This window comes from Hemitrygon akajei, chromosome 7, assembly GCF_048418815.1.
Source record: "Hemitrygon akajei chromosome 7, sHemAka1.3, whole genome shotgun sequence".
Lineage (NCBI taxonomy): Eukaryota > Metazoa > Chordata > Chondrichthyes > Myliobatiformes > Dasyatidae > Hemitrygon > Hemitrygon akajei.
In genome coordinates, this window is record NC_133130.1 from 168073342 (window position 1) to 168088577 (window position 15236).

Below are 15236 nucleotides of genomic sequence, written 5' to 3' on the forward strand. Positions count from 1 at the left end.
GGCACCAGTGGAGGTGATAGGCAGGCGAGGAGAAGAGGTAAGAGGCCAGAGTGGGGAATAGAAGAAGAGGGGAGGGGAGGAGAAAAATGAAAATAAAAAATACTTTGAGATGAAACCAATGTTCATGTTGCTAATATTCCTAATTCTTGCAGACAATGTCTTAACTACAGTGAGTGAGACTTGTATATTTCTAAATAGGAATAGAGAGGTATTGAAGTCATCTGGATCAAAGAATAATCTGATTAACTAACTGACACCAGAAACAAATGATAGCTGGCAGACTGTCATTTAATAATTTAACTAGTCATTAGGGAGAGAAATTTGGTTTCCATCAGATAATGGTACTTGACAATTGCCATCTTGTTCTGCACAGTTAAATATGAACTGCAAACTTGCTCTGGCCGAGGCCAACCATGCCCTTTGAACTGGTTTAAATAAATGTAAAGCTTATAACAATTTGAAAAATTTATTTCACATTGGGTTCAGAATCAGGTTTATTATCACTGGCATATTTTGTGAGATTTTTTTTATGGTGGCAGTACATTGCAATGCTTAATAAAAACAATAAATTACAATAAGAAGTTTATATGAAAAATAAGTTAAATAAGTAGTGCAGAAAGAGGGGAAAATACTGAGGTTCTGTACAAGGGTTCATTGTCCAATCAGATATCTGATGGCAGAGGATGTTCCTAGAGTGTTGAGTAACAATTTTCATGTGTTGAACTTTTCCAATTATAGTCCTTAATGCATACTTAATAAAGGGGGAAAACTTGCCTTATATAAATTATAAGCACGAGAGATTCTGCAGATGCTGGAAATCTTGAGCAATACACACAAAATGCTGGAGGAACTCAATTTGATCAGGCAGCCTCTATGGAGGGGAATAAAACTGGGTGTTTCGTGCTGAGGCCCTTCAGGGCAGATAGAACACTGGCAGGCTAATGGAAACAAATGGGTATTTCTCTGGTTGACAAGATGTTAGGTACAGGAATTGCAAGGCATCTGACCACAAGTCCCTACAGATGATTGTGAGTATTACTGAGAAGATCATCGGGGTCTCTCTTCCAACAATTAGAGGTACTTATCAGGAGCGCTGTATACGCAGGGCCCTTAGCATGGTCAGTGATCCCTCCCATCTATCCAACAACCTCTTTGAATCCCTACTATCAGGCAAGAGGTGTTGTAGCATTAGGACAAGAGCTGTTAGGAAGGGAAACAGCTTCCTTCCCCAGCTTGTAAGACTACTGAACTCCCTGTCATCACCCACATCTCATCATGCATGAAGCACCAGTATTGTTAACTTGTGTCATAAATGCATTTATTATTAATTCATTGTTAATTTATTTGTGGTAATATTACTGTGTGAGTGATATATACTGTGTTGTGCACCTTATCTGGAGGAATGTTGTCTTGTTTGGTGGTATGTGTACGGTTGAATAATCATTTATATACAGCATAAAAAGAAGCGGTCCCCTGTGGAACACCCCCAACCACTGGCAGCCAACTAGAAAAGGATCCTTTTATTCCCACTCGCTGCCTCCTACCAATCAGCCAATGCTGAAACCATGCTAGTAACTTTCCTGTAATACAATAAACTTGAACTTGCAGAGTTGTTCCCCCTCCCCTCCCCCACACATTCTTAGTCTGGCTTCTGCCCCCTTCCTTTCGAATCCTTATGAATTGTCTCAGCCCAAAATGTTGACTTTTTTCCCCCTCCATAGATGCTACCTGAGTTCCTCCAGCATTCTGTATGTTACATCTTTGATCGTTTTAAATGTCAGCAGTTTTTGTTTAAATTGTGATAATGCTTTTGTGTGGTACTGCTCACACTCAACATATTCAGGTACTTGTGAACAAGCAAAAGCAATGAGATGAAAAATGGCAGAGGAGTTCTGGGAAAAGTTTGCAGGAATGGTGTTTTTATTTATATAAATGATAGAAAGCAGAGACCCCAACACTGATTACTGTGGCACAACTCTCATTCCACTGAAAAAAGTTTTGTCCACTGTTTATTCTCCTCCATAGATGATGCCTGACCTGCTGAATTTGTCTAGTATTTTGTGTGTGTTACTCTGGATTTCCAGCATCTGTAGCATCATCATGTTTAAGAAATTTGCAGCTCAGGTTGATGGTGTATTGAGGAGAATGGGAGGGGTGGGGGATTTATGTGACTTCTTGCAGGACAGGCTGAGCCCCTCAGTGTTTTACCATATGTTCATGCAGTGAGATTGCCTTTTGAAGAGCCCATCAGATTTTAAACCACAAGACATACGGACCAAATTAGGCCACTCAGCCCATTGAATTTGCTCCCCCATTCTATCTTGGCTAATGTAAACCATAAGACATAGGAGCAGAATTAAGTCATTCATTTCTGCCATTCCATCATGGCTGATCCTGAATCGCATTTAACCCTGTACACCTGCCTTCTCACCATAACCTTTGCTGCCTTGACCAATCATGAAACAATCAATATTCACTTTAAATATACCCATGGTCCTGGCCTCCCAGCTGTCTGTGGCAGAGCATTCTACAAATTCACTTCTCTCTGGCCAAAAAAAAAAATTCCCCCTTACCTCTTTTCTAAGTCACCCCTCAGTTTTGAGGCTGTGCCCTCTAGTTCTGGATACACCCACCATAGGAAACATCCTCTCCACATCCACCCTATCTAGTTCTTTCAACATTTGGTAGGTTTCAATGAGATCCCCCTGCATTCTTCTAAATTCCAGTGAATACAGGCCCTAAGCTGCCAAATGCTCCTCATTTGTTAACCACTTCATGCTGACTTTGACTTATTTTGTCATTAGTCTCCAAGTACCCCCGAAACCTCATCCTTGATAATAGACACCAACACTTTCCCCAACCACTGAGGTTAGGCTAACTGGCCTACAATTTCTATTTTTTTTAATGTTGCCTTCCTCCCTTCTGAAAGGGTGAGGTGACATTTGCAATATTCCTATCCTCTGGAACCATGCTAGAATAAAGTGATTCTTGAAACCAATGTATCTGCTCTAAAAAGCCATCTCATAGGCATTCAACAAATTTCCCTCTCTTGTGATCCAACACCAACCTATTTTCCCCAGTCCCTTGCATATTAAAGTCCCTCATTACAATTGTGACATTACCCTTTTTACATGCTCTTTCCAGCTCTCTTTGCAATCTCAACCCCTCATATTGGCTATTTGGAGGCCTATATATGATTCCCTTAATGATTTTTTTACCCTTGCAGTTTCTTAACTCCACTCTCAAGGTTTCGACATTCTCTGATTCTATGTCACCTCTTTCTAAAGATGTAATTCCATCTCTTACCAATAGTCATATCACCGCTTATGACTTCCTGCCTGTCCTTTTGATACAAAAGGGTAATATCCTTTGATATTAGCTCCCAACTATGATCTTCTTTCAGCCATGACATAGTGCTGCCCACAACATCATGCCAATCTGTAACTGTTCATCCACCTTATTCGAATACTACATGCACTTAAATACACCACCTTCAGCCCTGCATTCTTCGCCCTTTTGTGATAAAATTTAACTCTTTGCACTATCTGCATTTGAATCCAATCATTGTCATTGGCTTGTTCTTCCTTACCTTCACGTCAGACCCACCTGTTGGGTCATCCTCAACGCTATCATACCGGTTCCCCCCCCCCGCCATATTAGTTTAAACCATTCCCAACAGCTCTAGCAAAGCTGCCTGCGAAGATATTGCCCCCCCCCCCCCATCAGATTCAAATGCAACCCGTTATGTACAGGTCATAACCTGCCCCAGAAGAGGTCTCAATAATCCAGAAATCTGAATCCCTGCCCCCCCCCCCGCTCCAATTCTTCAGCCACACAATTATCTTCTTAACCTCACTGTCACCTTGCACAGACAGCAACCTCGAGATTACTATCCTTGAGGTCCTGCTTCTCAGCTGCCTTCCTAACTTCCTGTATTCTGTTTTCAGGATCTCCTCCCTTTTTCTACCTATGTCGTTGGTACCTATATGCACCACGACTTTTGGCTGCTCACGCTCCTTTTTCAGGGTATTTTGGACACATTCAGAAACATTGTGGACCCTGGCACCTGAGAGGCAAACTACCACCTGTGTTTCTTTTTCGCATCCACAGAAGCCTATATAGATACAAGAGGCACAATGCACATAAGGTGCTGAATGAGCTCAGCAGGTCAGGCAGCATCTATGGATGGGAATGAACAGTCATTGTTTCAGGCCGAGACATTTGTTCAGGACTGGGAAGGTAGGGGAATAAGGTGAAGGAGGGGAAGAAGAAGTACAAGGTGATAGGTGAAACTGGGGAGGGGGTGAAGTAAAGAGCTGAGAAGTTGATTGGTGAAAGAAATAAAGGACTGGAGAAGGGGGGAGTCTGGTAGCGGACAGAGACCATGGAAGAAAGGGAAGGAACCTCGGCAGACAGAGATGGGCAGCTAAGAGAGCGCGAGAGAGGGAAACAAGAATGGGGAATGGTGAAGGGTGCAATTTCTGGAAATTTGAGAAACCGATGTTAATTCCATCAGGTTGGAGGCTACCCAGATGGAATCCGTGTTGCACCTCCAACCTGAGTGTGGCCTCGTGACAGTAGAGGAGGCTGTGGACTGATGTGACGGAATAGGAAGTAGAATTGAAATGGGTGGCCTCCAGTGAATCCTATTTTTTGTGGCTGATGGAGTGAAAGTGCTCGATGAAGCTGTCTCCCATTCTACATTGGGTCTCAGGAGGTGTAGCCAGGTGAGTGGAGGAGAGGGGTTGGAGTGAAAAGCTGGAAGATGATAGGTGCGGAGGGCTGTAAAAGAAGGAATCTGATAGGAACAGAGAGTGGAGCATGGCAGAAAGGGAAGGAGGAGGGGCACTAAGGCTTAAACCTTGGACCTGAATCACACACAAATTTATGCTTCATCTGAGTAGGCAGACAGTGTGATGATGGGATTGACACAAAAGATGTTACAGATGCAGTGCGATCAGAACGAGATGCTCAATGTCTATCATCCTAGAATACCCATTTGACTGGATATCCCATCAGGCAGATAATGCTGTGATAACAGTTGATGGATCTCTGGTTTCTCAGTATTGATTTTGTGTGAATTACGCTCAACAGCTTCAAATCTTCTTTTCCTCATGTGCCTTAGGCACAAAAATAAGCCATTGGATTGAACAGCAAAAACTTGTGATGGAAATTGGATATAACAAACACAATGCTGGGAATACCCAGCTGATCAGGCAGTGTTCAAAGTAAATTTATCATCAGACTACATATATGTCACCATGTACTACCTTGAGATCATTTTTTTTTATTTTGGAGGTATTTGCAGGAAAATACAAGGCACCACAGTGAATAGTGGTTAATGTGATACTATTACAGCATGGGGTATCAGTGTTCAGAATTTCACTTCTGGTGGCCTCTGTAGAAAGTTTGTATGCTCCTGGTGCGCACGTGTGTTTGCTCTGGGTGCTGCAGTTTCAACTCACAGTCCAAAGACATATCGTTTAGTAGGTTAAATGGTCATTGTGAATTGTCCTGTGATCAGACTGGGGTTGCTGGGTGGTGTGACTCATTGGGCCAGAAGGACCTGATCCACACTATACCGCAGTACTAGGAAGTTAGTGAAGCCTGTGTAATTTTCTCTATTTCCGACCAAAAATCTGATTGGATCTTCATGCAAGTCCTAAAACTAGACAATGAGAACCAATTAAATAACTAACACAAACATTATACTTGTTTGTCTATTTGTTTGTTTATTTATTTATTTATTGAGCATGAACGAATAAATAAATAAATAAATAAATTTGTCGGGGAAATAGGAGAACCTTTGCTTTCAGCAATTGGTGTGACCCCTTGTACAGCAATAATTTCAACCAAACGTTTCCTATAACTGTTGATCAGTCCTGCACATTGGCTTGGAGGAATTTTAGGCTATTCCTCCTTACAAAACAGCTTGAACTCTGGGATGTTGGTGGGCTTCCTTGCATGAACTGCTTGCTTCAGCTCCTTCCACAACATTTCTATAGGATTAAGGTCAGGACTTTGACTCGGCAATTCCAAAATACCACATTTTCTTCTTTTTAAATCATTCTGTTGTTGACTTACTCTTGTCTTTCAGATTATTGTCTTGTTGCATTATCCGATTTCTATTAAGTGTCATGTTACGGACCGCTACCTTGGTATTCTCCTTTAAAATGTCTTGATAGGATTTAAAATTCATTGTTCCCTCAATGATTGCAAGTTGTCCAAGCCCTGAGGCAGCAAAGCAGCCCCAAACTATGATGCTCCTTCCACCATGCTTCACTGTTGGTTTTGGTGTTGGTGTGCTGTGCCCTTTTCCCTCCAAACATAGCACTATGCATTTCTGCCAAAAAGTTTAACTTTTGTCACATCTGTCCACAGAACATTATCCCAGAAGCATTGTAGAACATCCAGGTGGTCTTTCGCAAACTTGAGATGTGCGGCAATGTTTTGTCATGTTTTTTTTTCATGGTGTCCTTCAATGAACACCATTCCTGTTCAGTGTTTTTAATATAGTGGATACGTGAACAGAGACTGGAGTAAGTTCTAGAGATCTCTGCAGGTCCTTTGCAGTTACCTTTGGGTTCTTCTTCCACTTCCTTCAGCATTGCACACTGTGCTTATGGTGTGATCTTTGCAGGATGCCCACTCCTAGGGAACGTTTCTTCTTGCTGTGGACAGAAGAACACTCAAAAATGCTTTAGAAATGCTTTTGTAGTCTTATCCAGCTTGATGCATCTCTATAATTCTTCTTCTAAGGTCCTCTGAAAGTTATTTTGATCGGGGCACGGTGCACAAAAACAGATCTTTCTTGAGAAGAACAGGTGCTGTCAGTAACCTGACTTCGTGTATCTTTTCTATAGGGCAGGGCAGCTCTACAACTCACACCTCCAATCTCATTGGAACATCTGACTCCAAATAGCTTTTGTAGAAGGAATTACCCCAGAGGATCACATACTTTTTCTGACAAATACATGTAATATTGGATCATTTTTCTCAATAAATAAATGAACAAGAATAAAGTTTTTCAAGTTAGTTCTTTAATTGGATTCTCTATCTAATTTTAAGACTTGCATGATGATCTGATCCCATTTTAGGTCATATTTGTACAGAAATAGAGAAAATTCTACAGGGTTCACAAATTTTCTAGCACTACTGTATGTCTAAATAAATAAAAATACAACAGAATTTATAAAAGCTGTACTTAACTGAACTGACTAGCATCTAATGTGCAAAAGAGGGAAAATGTGCCAAAATAAATTTTAAAAATGTAAATAAACAATAGTGAAAACATGATTTGTGGAGTCCTTGAAAGTGGATCCATAGATGTGGAGTCATTTCAGTGTTGTCTATGTTGCTTCAGGAGCCTGATGGTTAGAGAGCGTAATACAGTAGGTTCTGGTTAATTGGGGCAGCTGCTTATTTGGGACAACTCTTCAAAGAACAAATCTAATCGAGAAATTAGCTGTGATTCCCTTTGTTTTATTTGTGATGCTATTGGGACAGGAGACTGTTGCTGAACAGTTTCTAACTGGTGTCAGTTGCACGTGCATTTGGGTGGTCGTTAGAAACTACACTGTGCTTAGAGTGAACAGTTTTTAAGTAGTGTGTGTGCTTGTTTTATGTTATCCATTTGAGGTGAAAAACACCAATTCAAAAAGCTGTGGTTTTTTATCATTTTCTGCCAGGAAATTTATTGTTGATAATGACACTAGTTGCAGGAAGACACTGAAGGCAGTCCATTATTTGCACTTGGTGTCAGAGCTGATTTTGTTTGTTTACAGTCAGTTAAAAGAACACAACAGTGTACACTGGATGAATTCCTCTGCTGATAACGATTATTGACTAATACTCAGTTTTATGGTACTGTGGTAGTATTGATAATGATCTGATTTGTTCCGTATTTCATTTAAATTCATAATTTGTTACTCAGTTAACCGATGATTGTATTTTTTAAAAAATACTTTAAAAAATTATTTCCATGAAACTTAAGCTAATTTGAGCAGCTGGCTAGTTGAGCAAAATATACTGGTCTCAATGTGTCCTAATTAACTGGAATTCACTATTTCAGATGGATTCTGTGGACCTAGCAGACTGAGAAGGGGATTAATTAACAGGTTAACATCTTTCTGAGAAGAACTGGTTTCACCACTTCCTGGTTAATGCTGAAAGGTTTATGAATATCAGATAGAACTGAACTCTCTATACCCATGGCGCGCTCATAACATCATTAAAGACCCATTCCATCCCGGACGCTATCTGTTCAATCTCCTGCTATATAGTAGGAGATACAGAAACAACTTAGTGAGACAGTAAAACTGAAAAAAACAGCTTCTTCCCGAGGGCTGTTGTGCAGCTGAATAATGCTACATTCTGGCTTGCCAATGACCTTTGAGTGTTTATGGACTATCAAAGTTACTTATCGCATGTAAATATGGGATTTTAAAAAAATTAAGCCATACTGCATGCATTATAAATGTCTATTTTGCTTGGACTGGTGTAGCACCGCAATCTCGTTGTCTTGGAAGCAGTAACAATAAAATTCTATTCTATTCTAGATATTTCTAATTATCCTTTATTTCTGCCTTCTCTTAGCAATCTAAGCAAATGGCTCAGATGTAATTGTACAGCAAAAAAAAATTCCAATAGAAATCTGATAAAACAATGCTAAAAATACACGGTAGATCAGACAGTGTTTGTGAAGAGAATAATGACTGTGTACTGGGTAGTGATTATGTACTGCTGTAATGAATTGATCTGTATAAACTAAGTTCCAAGTAAATTTATTATCAAAGTACATATATATCACCATGCAGTACTGTGCAAAAGTCTCGAGCACATGTAAAAAAAATCTGTAAAGTAAAGATGCTTTCAAAAATATTGAAAAGTTTCTATTAAAGAATACTATAAGGAACAGTAAACAGTGTAAAATAAAACACTAAATCAAATCAACGTTTGGTGTGACCATCCTTTTCCTTTAAAACGGCATCAATTTTCTTGGTGACGGTGCCGTGCAGTTTTATAAGTAAATCAGCTTGTAACGTCAGAGAAATGTATACAATATACATCCTGAAATCCTTTTTCTTCACAAACATCCATGAAAACAGAGGAGTGCCCTCAAGAATGAATGAGAGTTAAATGTTGGAACCCCAAAGCCCCCACCCCAGCTCCCCACTTCCACTCACAAGCAGCAGCAAGGCAACGACCCCCCCCCCCCACTGCCAAAAAAAGCATCGGCGCCCCCCACCGAGCACTCAAACGTGCAGCAAAGCATCAATAACGACACAGTCTTGCAGTACTCCGAAGACTACTCATTCACCCTGTAATTCGACATACCACAGGCTCTCTGTCTCTCCCTAATAACGGACAAACGGGTGTCCCCGTTTTACAGTGAGAGGAGAGACATAACAGACAACTCGCTGATTTTCCGAGCTCTGCGCCCAGAAAGGCTCAGGTCTCTGGACACGCAGCCCACGGCAGCTAACCTGCAGCTCCCAATGTTCCGTGTTCTCCCACTACGCTTCAGTCAGGGACACTAGCCTTGAATCAGCCTGTCTTCAGAACCATGAAAATCCGGCACCCTGAGGGTGTGCTAGTCTTCCAAGACCATGTCCTTGGGATATGAAAAAGCGGCCAATCATGAGGCTCTGAGAGTGGGTCCCATTCCCGCAAAGAACCAAAGTTAGAGTGTAACTCCGGGTCAAGGTCTTCCAAAGGACCTTGAAAAGGAAAAGAATATCAAATATAGAAATAGAGCTGTTTACAAAAATGCAAGCAAAGGAGTCGCCATTTAGCACCATCATCACTTCTCTCTGCCACAGTTCTTCTGTAGACTTTGGTTGTCTTACTTGCTTCTGTTTTGCTGGGTAATCCTTAATGATGTTGAGATCAGGGTTTTGTGGAGATGAAAGCATATTAAAAAATCTAGGGTGCCTAAGACTTTTACACAGTATTGTATACAATCCTGAGATTCATTTTCTTGTGGGCATTCACTGTAAATACAAAGAAACAAATAATAATAAATAAGCAATAAAGATCGAGAACATGAGATGAAGAGTCCTTGAAAGTGAGTCCATAGGTTACGAGAGCAGGTCAGTGTAGGGGTGAATTTAGTTGTCTCTTCTGTTTAGTAGTCTGATTGAGGGTAATAACTGTTCCTGAACCTAGTGATGTGTGTACCACCCTCCGATGGCAGCAGCTATAAGAGAGCGTGTCCTGTATGGTGGGAGTCATTGACGAATGATGTTGCTTTCCTTCAACAGCAATCCACGTAGATGTGCTCAGTGGTGGGAGGGCTTTAACCATGATAGACTGGGCTATATTCACTGCAGTATGCAAGATAAGCTTTTCATAATATCTCTGTACATGTAACAATAATAAACCAGTTTTGATATTGCGGATGATTTTACAGGTTGATGCCCTTTCATCCCAGTTTTTCTCTCTCTCAAAGCTGCCAGTCCTGCTGAGTTATTTTCAACACTGCGTTTATATTACCTAAAATGTGAGATGGTCATTATTATTGCACTGAAATTCTGTACCATATCCTTTGATACTTCCCCTCTGCCCACCCTCTTATTCTGACATTTATCCCCTTCCTTTCCAGCCCTGAAGAAAGTTTTTGGCCTCAAACATTGTTTATTTCCACAGATGCTGCCTGGCCAATATTTTGTGCATGTTGCTTTGAATTTCCAGCATCTGCAGAATCTTTTGTGTTTAGAATACACCCAGACCAAGTTTACCTTTTTGCTCTTAAGAGGGTAATTTTTGCTGTGAGAAAGCTCCTCTTCACATTTCCCCAATCTTTCAATAAAGTACAAAACTACAATAAATTTACCAAGCAAATAGAGTAAAACTAAAATATAGAATTGTTTGTATTTATCCTTTGGTTGACAGTATTTAACGCAAAACCCTGCACAAATGTGGGGAAGGAATACATGAGTGTGTACCAGTCCTGTGGTAACTGTTGCTTCATAGTGTGAAGTTTCACCCACAGACACTGAAGGAAGTTTTGTAACAAAGGCTGTGTATTAGTTAATCAGCAGTAAACACCAGTCTGTTGCAATACTTTCATTTGCAGGAATCAATGGGTAAAAGCTCAGATGGTAAATCTTACATAATCACCGGCAGCTGGAATCCCAACACGCCGCATTTCCAAGCTGTCAATGAAGAAACGCCTAAAGGTAATAAAATATGCTTATCTTAAAGATTTGGAATTAAGATTATAATTTTAAATAATGCTTTCTTGTGGATTATCTCTAGATTTTAATAAATAATTTGTTAATAGCAACACCAATTGTTTCATCTGTTTTTGGGTGCATAAAATCAGTTGCTGTTATATACACTCCCTTTATTAGGTATACCTGTACACCTCATTAATATAACTAATGCCCTTTCCTTGGACAATATTGGTGGCGTGGAGAGGGGAGACTTGCAGCTTGGGCAACTGCCAGTCTTCCATTAAAAAAAAATCCTTGCCCAGGCTTGTGCCCTAGAAACTTCCCAAGGTAAAAATCCATGGTCTATCAAGACTAACAGAGGCCGACACACTACATTAATATAACTATCTAATCAGCCAATCATGTGGCAGCAACTCAATGCATAAAAGCATGCAGACGTGGTCAAGAGGTTCTGTTGTTGGTTCAGACCAGACATCAGAATGGGCAAAGAAATGTGCTATAAGTGATTTTGACAGTGGAATGATGATGCCAGACAGGGTGGTTTGAGCATTACATAAATTACTAATCTCCTGGAATTTTCATGTACAGCAGTCTCTAGAGCAGAAGTTCCCACCCTTTTTTATGCCATGGAGTTGGGAACTCCCACTCTCGAGTTTACGAAAAACAAAACAAAGAATCTGGTGAGCGGTAGTTCTGTGGGTTAAGATGCCTTATTATAATGAAAGAATGGCCAGACTGGTTCAAGCTGACAGGAAGGCGACAGTACAGGCAGTCCCCGGGTTACGAACAAGTTCCATTCCTGGGTCCATCTTTAAGTCGGGTTTGTACATAAGTCGGAACAGGTATATCCAGTATTATTTAGCGTCAGTCAAACGTTTGTCTTAGTATATAGTATATATTTTACCTTTTTATGCATATAAAACACTTAAGGAATGTATGTATTTCAATAATTAAACCACTGCATTGCTTGGTAATAATTGTAGCTTTCATCGGGGCAGGGCCTTTCACATGCTCCATTATTCTCACTTTATCCTTTAAAGTTGTTCCAATCGTTGACCGACTGTAGCCTAAAGCTTTTCCAATTACCGATGGCGTTTCACCTCTTTCCAATCACTTTATTATTTCCAGTTTATTTTCAATCGTAATTGTTTTCCATTAACGGAACAGAAGACTGTGGATTTTATGTTCTGTCACTGAGCAGCAGTGAACCGTCTGAATGGCCTTTCAGTGTTCTCTTTAGGAACTAGTTGACTTGATCAGCACTTCTGATCTGTCTATTGTTCACGATTGCACTTAATAAAAAATAATACACCAGCAGCTCCGTGTGGTAGGTCTTGTGCTGCTCCGGGTCCTAAAGTCCACTCGCACTGAGTCAGGTTAAATGGGACAAGTGGGGGGGGGGGGGGGGTCAGGGTGAATCTTGCAAAGAAATATTTAAGCCAAATACGAAGTTACGCACTCAACACAGTGACTTAAAATGGCAGATGTCATTCTCCTCCCTCTGTTCTTAAGTACGAGTTGTCCGTAAGTCGGATATTCATAACTCGGGGACTGCCTGTAACTCAAATAACCAAGTGTTACAACAGAGGTGTGCAGAAGAGCATCTCTGAATGCATAACATATCAAACTTTCAGGTGAATAAGCTACAGCAGCAAAGGCCACAAACATACTCACATACTTATTAGGTACAGGAGGTGCCTAAATAAAGTGGCCTTTATGCGTAGCAGTTTAATTCTTCTAAAGATATTGGATTAAAAGATCTCTTCTGCTTTATACTTTCCCTTTTAATTCCATTGTATCATTGCAGAATGACCTACTTACGACAGAGCATTGCACATACATAAAATAACAATGTGTCCCAAGGCAATTACTTTAATTGCTGACTGAAAGCTTAAAGAAGATTTAAAGTACCTCAAAATTGAGTGATAGAGCAAGGATCAAGCCCCTTGGCTCGAATAGTCCATGCTGACAAAGATTTCTATCTAAGCCTGTCCCACTTTTTTCCCCAGATTCAGATTTATTTATCACAGCTACATCGAAGCAGACAGTTAAATGGGTTATTTATGTTAACAAGCAACACATCCAAGAATGTGCTAGGGGCAGCTCACAATGTTCACCTGTATGCACGTGTTCGGCTCATATCCATCTAGACCTCTCCTTTCCATGTCCGAATGTCTTTTAAATAGTTAATATGCCTGCCTCAACTACTTCTCCTGGCTGCTCATTCTCCCTCTGGGCGAGTTGAGGGGTTTTAGAAGTGAATTTCAGAGTTGGGGATTTGATGGTGAAATAAAGGAGATGTATGTACTTCAGGAAGAGAGAGGGACATCTGGTGTTTGAATGACTGTAGCCTGAGAGAAGTCAGAATCGGGTATATGTCGTGAAATATGTGTTTTGTGGCAGCAGTACAGTATACATAATTTTCAAAAACTAAATTACAACAAGTATATATAAAATTAAAGAAATAGTGCAATAAGAGAGCAAGAAAAGAAAAAAATGTTGTGTACATGGGTTCATTGTCCATTCAGAAATCTGATGACAGAAGGGAAGAAGCTTGAGTGTGTCTTCAGGCTGCAGTACCACCTTGATGGTAGGAATGAGAAGAGGGCATGTCCTGGGTGATGGGGTCCCTAATGATGAACGCCACCTTTTTTGAGGCATCGCCTTTTGAAGATGTCCTCAATGCTGGTTAGTGCCCATAATGGAGTTGGCAGAGTTTACGACTTTCTGCAGCATTTCCCAATAATGTGCACTCCCCCCTCTATACCAGACGGTGATGGAACTGTTGAAAGATTCAACATGACATAATGTCCCACAGCTCTAGTGCTCTTGGTTTAGTCTTGACCTCTGGTGCTATCCGAGTACTTCCCTGTGACTGTCTGGATTCCTCCCATATCCCAGAGTAGTGCAGGTTGGTTAATTGTACAATGTGTAGACAAATGGTGGAATCTGGGGGGAGTTAAAGTGCCTTTATCAACAAAGTATTTATGTGTTACCATATACTACCCTGAGATTAATTTTGTTGCAAATCTACAAGAAAAGCAAAATAATAGAATTTGTATGGCGGCATGGTAGTCTAGTGGTCAGCATACAGTGCCAGCAATCAGATCAATTCCCATTCCTGTCTGTAAGGAGTTTGTACGTTCTAGCTGTGAACATGTGGATGTCTTCCAGGTGCTCCCGTTTCCTCCTACATTCCAAAGACGCAAGTTAATTACATGGGTGTAACTGGTCAGTTTGGGCTTATTGGGTTGGAAGGGGTTACCGTGTTAAGACCATAAGGCATAGGAGCAGAATTAGGCCATTCAGTCCATCGAGTCTGCTCTGCCATTCCATCATGGCTGATCCCAGATCCCACTCAACTCCGTACACCTGCCGTATAACCATTTCCTTTGATTCCCTGACCAAACAGGAAACTATCAACCACGAGGAAATCTGCAGATGCTGGAAATTCAAACAACACACACAAAATGCTGGTGGAACACAGCAGGCCAGGCAGCATCTATAAGGAGAAGCACTGTCGACGTTTCGGCCCGAAACGTCAACAGTGCTTCTCCTTATAGATGCTGCCTGGCCTGCTGTGTTCCACCAACATTTTGTGTTGTAGGAAACTATCAACTTCCACTTTATATATACCCACAGACTTGGCCTCCGCCGCAGTCTGTGGCAAGAGTATTTCACAGATCCACTATCTCTGGCTAAAAAAAATGTATCCTTACTTCTGTTCTAAAAGGTTGCCCCTCAGTTTTGAGGCTGTGCCCTCTGGTTCTGGATACCCCCACCTTAGGAAACATCATCTCCACATCCACCCTATCTCGTCCTTCCAATATTCTGTTGGTTTCATTCAGATCCCCCATATTCTTCTAAATTCCAGTGAGTACAGGCTCAAAGCTGCCAAACACTCCTCATATGTTAACCCCTTCAAACCTGGAATCATTCTCATGAATGTCCTCTGGACTTTCCAATGACAACACATCCTTTCTGAGATATGGGGCCCAAAACTTGAGTTGACAATACTCCGTGCAGCCTGTCTAGAGTTTTATAAATCCTCAGCATTAT

General features: G+C 40.9%; 1 protein-coding gene across 3 annotated transcripts in view; it reads left to right on the forward strand.

Annotated features, from left to right (window-relative positions):
- rabgap1 (RAB GTPase activating protein 1) overlaps positions 1-15236 on the forward strand; it is a 242797-nt gene that overhangs the window by 83224 nt on the left and 144337 nt on the right. For all 3 annotated transcript variants that reach the window (XM_073052552.1, XM_073052553.1, XM_073052554.1), the window contains one exon: positions 11078-11180. In XM_073052552.1, coding sequence (XP_072908653.1) covers positions 11078-11180 — 103 coding nt within the window. The remainder of the gene's footprint in view (positions 1-11077; positions 11181-15236) is intronic.